This window comes from Oxyura jamaicensis, chromosome 7 (assembly GCF_011077185.1).
Source record: "Oxyura jamaicensis isolate SHBP4307 breed ruddy duck chromosome 7, BPBGC_Ojam_1.0, whole genome shotgun sequence".
Classification (NCBI taxonomy): domain Eukaryota; kingdom Metazoa; phylum Chordata; class Aves; order Anseriformes; family Anatidae; genus Oxyura; species Oxyura jamaicensis.
The window spans coordinates 10,715,062-10,724,396 of NC_048899.1; the positions used below are offsets into that span (position 1 = coordinate 10,715,062).

The 9,335-nt window shown below is 44.2% G+C and overlaps 1 protein-coding gene across 1 annotated transcript in view; it reads right to left on the reverse strand.

Moving 5' to 3' along the window:
• Positions 1 to 722: 722 nt before the first annotated feature.
• The window catches only part of WIPF1 (WAS/WASL interacting protein family member 1), a 34,478-nt gene continuing 25,865 nt past the window's right edge, over positions 723 to 9,335 (reverse strand). Inside the window, exons 7-10 of the mRNA XM_035330875.1 lie at positions 9,287 to 9,330; positions 6,861 to 7,073; positions 5,099 to 5,212; positions 723 to 3,699 (exon numbers count right to left, since the gene is read on the reverse strand). Coding sequence (XP_035186766.1) covers positions 3,644 to 3,699; positions 5,099 to 5,212; positions 6,861 to 7,073; positions 9,287 to 9,330 — 427 coding nt within the window. The 3' untranslated portion in view covers positions 723 to 3,643. The remainder of the gene's footprint in view (positions 3,700 to 5,098; positions 5,213 to 6,860; positions 7,074 to 9,286; positions 9,331 to 9,335) is intronic.

The window sequence follows — 9,335 nt, forward strand, 5'->3', positions numbered from 1 at the left end:
TTACAGAAATACATGCTTCCTGAATCACAAGGTGAGTTTTCTTTAACAAACTCTGAACATGAATCTCTCTGACCTCTTCTCGCAGGGGCTGGTGCAGAAAGCCATCACAGACATAACACGTGCTTTTCTTACAAAAATATTGAGCAGAAATTACTGTCATGTGGTACAAAAGTTATTCCCTTTTTATTTACTTCGTTGAGTCAAACAAAAATGAACATCTGTGGCCACTGTCATGCAATGCAAGTCTTAGCGATGACACAGAAAGATAGTTTTCAGGTGTGAACATTCACAAGACAATGCCATGAAAACAAAACCGGTAAATCTCATATACAAGCAGTGAATCAAATTTAGTCCTCTCATAACCTCTGCAACCACGCTGAAGGCAGCTGCGCTGTATGGACAGTGCTGTGAGACACTGGTTTTGGGAGAGGGGTAGGTTTCCAGAGCAATACCAACCATGGATTGTGTATTGTGCAACCGGTACCCACTTACATCTCACCTAAGGACTGGTCTAATAGTCCCTCCCCACATTCAGCTCCATCAGGAGTTAGCAGACTGAGCGCATTACAACAGCAGGACTTGGCTCAAACTCTGTGTAATGCTACTATCAGCACTATTTACATCAGACGTGGAAGAACAACGCCTATTCCTTTTTCTAGTGAGACAGAAAAGTTGACTAAAAGTCATAAGGCACCACTGGATCAACCTGCTTTGTATTCTTCTAAGACTTCATAGTGAAATAAATACTTTAATACTGATCATATGGTAAGTAGCTACTGATACATGGAGCAATACATGGAAGATAAAATGCTGCATTGTTCTGGAATATACCTAGGGCATTTTATAGCAAAAGATAAAAAGTTATGCTGTTGTTCGCTGAAAAAATACCTCTTTCTACATTTTTAGGGCATTTTACCTACATGACAAACAGCCATTCTGAAGAGGTTTCTATAGAACAACAAAGTGCTAAAGAAAGTCAGCTCAAGTTTCTTGGCTTGTTGACTGAGGGCTTTTACACAACATATTTTAAAGTGAGATTGAAGCTGATTTGTCAGGTCTTTGGTAACGGTCCAGAACTTCTGGTCAGCAAATCTTGCCAAAAGGATCAAATACAGGATATTTTGAATGATGCAGAAGGCTGGCAGAACAACTGCAGCATTTTCTTTGACTTGAAGTAAAACAGTCATGCTGGAAGCAGGTAAGCTACAAAAAACGGTACAGCTTTTGGATTTTTTTTTATCTTTTTTTTTTTTTTTTTTTTTGGCTGCATAGCTGTTTGGATATTAATAAGGATTTGGCAGGTCAATGTACTGAAAATATTGTATTCTTAAATTCAGAATGTTGCTCCTCATAGTTATAAGTGCTTCAGTTTAATAACAGGAATACAATAATTTATCCTTTAAGTTATTATTCTAAAAATCTTACTTGGACTTCTATTCACACAATAATATGCCAAAGAGACAGGCACTTTGCATAGTGCATACGTTTCCGTGACACCCATACAACACATACAGATTCAGTACTGAGCTAGCCTTGATCCCAAGGTGCACCAGTCACATGGAGCTCCCACTAAGGTCTGTTTAAGAAACTCTTACAGCCACGACCCTGCAATTAGATGTCGATACATCCCTGCGCCTGCGCATTGAATTGCAGGTTCAAGACCATAAATAGTAACTTAAAATATGTCATTAGATACAAAAATGTAAAAACTGGTACGTAATCAAATGCTATCACAGCTAACAAGATTTTGTAAACAAATACCAAAAAGGCCAAATTAACGTTCATCTGGCCAAACCCAGCTCTGCCTCATGCTCTTCATGGTGACTGTCCAGGTGGCGGGGCAGGGAGGGTCTCCCCCCGCTGTGCCCCCTGACGGCAAAAAGCCCCAAGCACAAACACTTCAGTGGGGTTCAAACTCTCTTCAGCTACATTCCCTGGATTTTCTAGGACTGACCTCATTCTAGCATCAGTGTATACTTAGGATCGTATCTCCCACACTAGAGAAACACTTTCTTAACCCACATGACTAGTTTTTCCCTTTTTTTTTTTTTTTTTCTTTTTTTTAGCAATACCCCGTGAAACATGGCTGCTGATCCAGGCTTGGTAGGGGCCCCAAGGAGTATGCTGGAAAAAAAAACGTTGAGGAGACAAAGGAGAAGTTTTTCAGGGCTAACCTTCAGAAGTCCAATTAAAAAAGAGCTATTATTTGGCAATGGTTCAAATTCAGAATTATAATCTTCCTCTAATTTCCAAATGCATTTTACATGCATTTAGATCCCTTTATAAAACTCATTCACTCAGTGAACTCTTCTCTCAAACACAGAATTCAAAAGCCATTAAACATCTTAACCAATTGTCACAACGTTAGAATACTTTACACTTTCTTCTGTTAATGTAAACCTTGCAGCTCTCTGCTGAGACTTGTTTCAGCAAAGGTTGAAAGGACAGGCTTCATGGTAAACTCAGAAGGCCAAATCTTCCCGTTCCTCTTGAACCAGTGCAGACAGCAAATTTTGGAGCTCATGCTCCCACTTGCGTGCACAAACCCCGGACCTCCTTCACTACATCAAAGGGCTTTCACTTACGCACATTTTTGACCTCAGCTGCTCTGCTGTAACGCAAGTCAAATACAATCTCTCTGAGACTTGTGACCTAAGCCCCAGGAAGCTTTTAAAGTCTAAAACCCATCATTTAATTGTACCAAAGAAACAACCGGAAAGCAGTCTGTGGAGCGCTGGTGTTAGCGGTGCTTTACAGAAAGAAGAAACAACTCCAATAATTGTTGCGTTTGCACTAAGGCTACTTCCTGAGGACTCTTTGCAGGTAGTCTCAGGTAGAGGGTATTACAATGATCCAGGACACGGATGACTGGGGGTTGGTCCACATCAAAGCAGGAAAGAATTAAGTGACTAAAAACGTAACGCTATTACAAAAGGAGGAAAAAGTTGTAAAGAAGATATTTTCATGCTTATGAATTCTTCATTTGTGCTTTTCTTTGGAAGGTTCTCGGCAGACAAAAAACACGGCCAAACACAGTCCATCCCTGGGGCAGGATGTGCCATCTATTGTATAAAACGTGATTTGCTTGGCTAAGCCGAGGTGAAAAAGACTTAGGATGAACTCTTGGTCCCCACGTAGTAGGAATATGGCTTGCAGAAGCAGCTGGGCCAGGTCAGCCACGCAAAGCAGGATCCAGGGGACTCCCAGCTACACGGTATTCCCTGGCAATTGGTTTTTAAACAGCAAACAGATTGTACTCGATGATTCAAATAATACAGCCGCTGTACCCCAAATGAATGAAATAGCTTTGTTCCAGCTCTTGTTAAATTCAAAGCCAGACCTCCTGTGGAACTCTCCAGGGGACAGGGCTGGACCCGGTAAGCATGATGCACGAATGTTGCACGTGGTCCACAAAATGCCTTTCCTGACAGCCTGCAGCATAAGCAAACTAAATTCATAGCTTTGAGCAACTATAGTTCATAAGCTGTGTCTATTACAACTGTAATAGACACCGAAGTTTATTCCAGCTGACAAGCCAAAAGTGGAAATAAAGCAAAACAGACAACTTTCCAATGATGTGGACAGGAGACTTGAAGGAAACCTTGTAAAACAGAAGTTGCCCGAAGATGAGCCAGAACCCACTTCACCTTGGTATAGGCGGAAGCGGGGGAGCACCTCTTTCTTTTCGGCCAGAGCCACCTAAAAGAGAAAGAAAGGTTTTTGTGTTACTCCTGGTTTCTTTTAATATCGGGAGTTCACATCCAAGCCATTAATTCAGGTGAAGATCTACTCATTTCCCTGTCCAACCATTTTAGAAAATACCTTTGTAGAGCTTCTGGTTAGTTTACTAAACAACGTAAGAACCTTGAACAGGGTAAAATTAAGTTTTTAACTAACATTATCTCCTTGAAAGCCTGAAAAGGATACATATTTCAGTTCTTAGGCCCCTTCTCAAAACAGACAGATCACTCCTATTAACCTTAGTGCTTTACGTGAACACGTACAGTGTCAGTGCTACTTGCAACACATGCAAACTTCAATGAAGGTGGCAAGCGCTAAGCGCAGTAGCATTTCAAAGCTCTTCATATATTTCCCCATATGAAGATTTTCATTCCAAACTTCTGAAAGTAAATATAAAAAAGTGCATACGTTTCTTTGCCTCTCTTGTGGAGTAATAGGAATGGGCAGAAAGCTAAGTGCACAAAGTGAAGGGTCAGAGACTAACAGGAATTTCTGCTCCAAACCAAGACCTCAACATTTGGAAACAGGAGAGACAGAGAAACATCTGAGTGTACAGATGATTACAGGATGACTATGAGCCACTGATGTGACCGGTTGTGAAAGAAGTAAATTGATCCTTGGGTGTACCTGGCCAAATACCACTAATGGTGATAACTAATGGAAACGTTTATGCTGCTATAGAAGACATGGCCGAGACCTCAACTGGAACAGCACGTAACACTGATTGGAAAAGACAAAAGCAAACTGAAATGTATACAGAAGCAACACCGATGATCAGAGAAACGGAGAACTTAGCTTGGAAGAAGAGTGTAGTACATCCTGATTTAATCAACTCGGCAAGCCAGAAGCTAAGAGGAGAGTAAGACTGCTGTCTTAAAAAATAGTAGGGGCGTAACATGTCAAGGAGGGAGGATAACTGAACTCAAGAATGATGTTGGCACACAGAAAAAACGAGTCACATGGATTTAGATGGGGAATGAGAAAAGTCCTAGAATGGCATTCCAAGAGGAATAACAGGGACACAAACAGTCAAACAAAAGTCACAGGTGAAGTCACTGGGATTTTGCAGTTCTGTCTGCCTGTAGCAGAAGGGAGCTAAATGTAATATCAGAAGTGGTCTCTTACAATACACATTACAACTTAGAAACCCAACAATCCCTCACCCAACCTATCCCGAAATAGGAGCCTAAGAGAACTTACGCCTGTGAACCTCTATTTCAGCTTTTTCTGTGTGGTGGGGAGGGGTGAAAAGGCTGTTGGAGAAGTTTTCAAATCTTAGCATTGAATATCTTCCCCATCCACATTGTTATTAGGAGAATATGCTGAAATTCTAATCCCAGAGGTGGAACAAACTTACCTCTGCTTTCGTTTCTTGCTAATTTACTGGGATAACTTCTGTTCACGGGTACATACGGCTCTGGAGGTGGTAAATCAGATATAGGATGAAAAGAAAATCTGCTTTCCCATTCATCTGAAAAACAAACAAACATGCATCTTACTGGTTAGCTTTGTGATACAGCTTCAGAAAATTCAACTGATATTAATATCATGTTTAATACATGTTTTGTATTGCAAAATGCTTAGATAGCTGAATATTGAACCAGCATCCTATTGGGAAGACAGGGAAGATGATGCTTTAGGTTAGTTTAAGAATTAAAATTCTTAATTAACTTTAGCAGATCACTTAGCCAATTTAATGCAAAATCACAGATCAGGAAAATGGACATAATTGTACTGGTTTTTGTTTTTTAAACACATATGTGTGTGTACGCTATAGGAAACGCACAACATCTCCTACTCTGGAACAATATTTTGTTTCTGGGTGTGGAATTTTCTGATTTTCATATTTTGTTGATAAACATAGCTCAAAAGCATAATTAAAAGCATTCTAACTTGCAGGGCGTGATTCTTTTTTTCTTTGTGCAGGAAAAACAACATTCTGGGGCCACTGAAATAGAATGTATGATGACAGAAAAGTAGTGTCAAAAACAGCAAAATACATCAGGATCTCTTGAAACTACTGGGACGCTATTGACATACTTATTGATTATATAAGACTCTAAAGAATATATAAAGCTGCTCGGTTTCTTCATTGAAATGACAGGAAAAGTGGTTTTCTGTAGCTCTGTTCTGCACCTGAGCTTGAATGCCCAAGTGTGGGCCATCTTAAACTTTGCCATTTCTTCACTTGGTTGCTTCAGGACTTTGCAACTACAACTTTCTTGCGATACTGTTTAATTTTATTGCATAATGTAATGAAGAGCTGAGTAAGGTTTTTCCCAGCACTTGAACATGTGGTTATTTGCTGGGATCCAGTTTTTCTTATGTTTACTCCCAATGGTTGCAATTAGAAACCAGTGTGTAAAGGAGCTGCAGGTTCTGAACCCTGCAAATGACTTAGGCAGGAAAAAATGTGTTTGAGACCCACCTGCCTTATCTGATGTGCAAGGCAGGTTCAGTAGTGTGGGTTACAGTTTTATTTTCTGCTTGCTTTTCCTAACTTTATAAATGTCAGAAATACAAATTCTGGCCTTCCATAATTAGCTGAAAGATGTATCTGTCCTTTGTGAACAGAAAACAATTAAAAAGAAAAACAGGATGAATCTTTAAAATTCATCTGTCTTGGACCTCACCTTTTCAATAAATACCAGCAAGAAGAGAGAAACTTGACATTTTCAGCAGTGTTCTGACAATCTCTCCCATTCTCTGTTTTTCAGCTTTCAGTTTTTGAGTCATCATCTAACTTGTTCTGACTTACAAAGAGTCTTAGTGTAGCCATGGCGTGAATTCATGTTACAGTCAGAACAATCCCCTTTGGCCTTCTTTATGTATTGTACCAAAGCTGAGCATGGCAAATGCATTTCTTTTTTTCAGGCTATTTTTCAAAGAGTTACTTTTGAGCTTATACTGACAAGTTTGCAGTTCTGTCTTATGCATAGCATATTTACTCCATTCATACTCAGCAGGATTAATCGAGACCCACACGATACCTCTGCTGACCAGAAATTCAAAGCTTGCTTTAGAAACAAAGCCTCTCCCCCAAACCTTTTTTGCTGTGTTAGGGCCAAAAGCCACTACACATTTTCTACCAAAGACAAGTAACTGGGAGCACAGCTCACCATCGCCCGGATCCTGGAAGCCGTTTCGGAGTGCTGATGAAGGCGGCGGTGGTGGTGGCGGGGCTCCTGATCCCGGCCGGTCGGGGGGAAGCGGTGGTCGGGTTCCTCCTCTCTGGTTCTCCAGCCCAGCCCGGGAAGGCAGCTGGGGAGCAGCGGGCAAAGCCCTTGAGGTGCTTCCATTCCTGCTGATGGGAGGAGGTGGCGGGAGGGGGCCTAGGGAGAGAAGAGAAGCAAGCACACAAATGCTGTTTACACCGAGAATTGTTCTGTCAGCGGTAAGCTGCTGCCTGTGTCCCACGGCCTCCCGCAACCAGACATGGGAGAGCGGCTGGTTGGGCCTCCAGGGTGAGCGTCCCCCAGACCCACCTCCCTGCTCTGCAGGGCTCCCTGGGGAGCTCACGCCAGCTTGCAGAGGGGCACAGTACATCTAACAAACACACCTCAGTGCCCATACTCCCCTTGCTCTCAGGTACAGTAACCTCCATAGAGGGGCTGCTCCTTGAAGCCGCTTTCGAACCCCTCTAAATGACACTGGCCACGATACCAGCTGGAGCCCAGGCCATACTGCATTGCCTCTCCACGTGTCCTCATGAGGCAAAGCAAGGTTGAGCAGAGGAGCTCTGCTGCCCGCACAGGCTCCTTCCCCATGGGGGTGGTCCCCTGGGGGTGTCACAAGCAGTGCTGTCGGTGGCACACCGGGGATTCAGCCTGGGGGCGGCAGTGTTCGGCAGCGTGGTGGCATCAGCGCTCTCATTCACAGACGCTTGTGCCGCGTGCCAGCTTATTCCTGTAGCTGGAGCACATCCACCTCCCGCGAGGCTGGAAACAGACCTCACACGTAGACTTGCGTTTCCAGTGTCTGTGCACCGGAGCGGCTGGCATGGCGACATGAAGGCAGAGCCCACGTAGGCAGGGGAAAGGTGCTTCTCCCAGAGGCGCCAGTAAACGGGGGCAGGAGAGGTGCTGCTGCCAGCCAGAGAGGAGACTAAGCGGAGGGTGTGGAGGGCTGTGCACGTCCAAAGGTCTCACTACCTCTCTGTTCGGTGCAGTTGGGCAATTGACAATTATGTTCATTTAATGAAATCCTTCCTTGTTCTGATGAAATCTAGTTACAGATGTGCATTTTGAAAAACTTCCAGAACAGTTTTGCTTGCTCTCTCTCTAAACGTACCCAAACCCCATGATATATCTCAAACCATTGCAAAACAGTATTTACATTTAGAGTTACAACTACAGCTTCCTTCTACTTATGAAATCAGCAGAAAAGTAGCACAGATTTACCAAAATCTTCTGCATTAGGAAAGAGCCAAACAGGAACCTCCTGGGGAAGCAGAGGCCATCCCAAGAAAAATTCCTGAAACATCTGAATAATCACAGCTGCCCCCTGCAGCTTTGATCCGCGCTCCCCAGTCAAAGGCGACAAGGTTCCTCCTGTGTCTGGGACCCGGCAGGCTGTGCTGGCACGGTGCCCCCTTTGGCTCAACGGGCTGACGTGCTGCTCCTCTTATGCCAGAGGACGGAATGGAAGGCAGCTCCATCGAGATTCCCTGGGCTGCCTTCCATGCAAAGCTTCTCCCTTCCTGATGTTACAGGGCCTGGCTCTTTGGGCCTCAATTCACTCATCTCCAAACAGAAAGCCATCGAGTACGAAGGGTCACAATGCGCAGTTCTTGAAAGTAATGAACGATAATTATCAGAGGACAAAATAAGTGATGAAATAACTCGATGGAGACAACTCTTATTTTCAGTCTCATTTGAAATCTGCGTACAGCAAGTAATGACAGTTAGTCATGCTGTAGCAACTCCCACTTAACACCTGTCAGATCGGTCTTTCAATAAAATAATTTGTATTTTCCTGTAAGCGTGCATGTCTCCCAACACGTAGAAGGTCAGGCTGTGCAAACCTCCGCTCGTGACATAACTCCCATTACCTTACACTGGCTGACTCAGGAGGGTGAATGCTGCCACCGAACAGAGGCTGGGTTATACAGGTGCCCTGCGTTACAGCGCGTAATGGGCAACCCCCTGCTTGCAACCCCTTCCTTATCGCAGAAATTGTAACAGAAACTGCCACGATGTGCCCAAGAGCATGTGAGTTTGCAGGTGGGGCACAACGGCTTTCCTTGAGCCACCGCGACGCCCACGAGGCCTCATTTTCCATTACAGAGTCCCCTGTGCGCAGCAGCATCGTTTGTCACACCTGCAAACCAGAGCTGGCAGGGAAGGTGCTGCCTCATCTCACAGAGGGGTGTCGGAGCATTGCACAGCACAAGACCCACGCTGGCTGGGGCCCTGGACACTGCTTCATATTGCATGTGACGCAAGCGCGGATGCCACCGGCCTGAAGCAGCTGTGAGGCCAAGCCAGGCCACGACGGCCAGAGTTTAGCCACCCAAGGGTGCTGCGCAGAGCACCCCCCCACCTACCTGTCCGGCTCGGGGGGTCCCTGACGGGCGGCGGGGGCCTCTCGCTGGG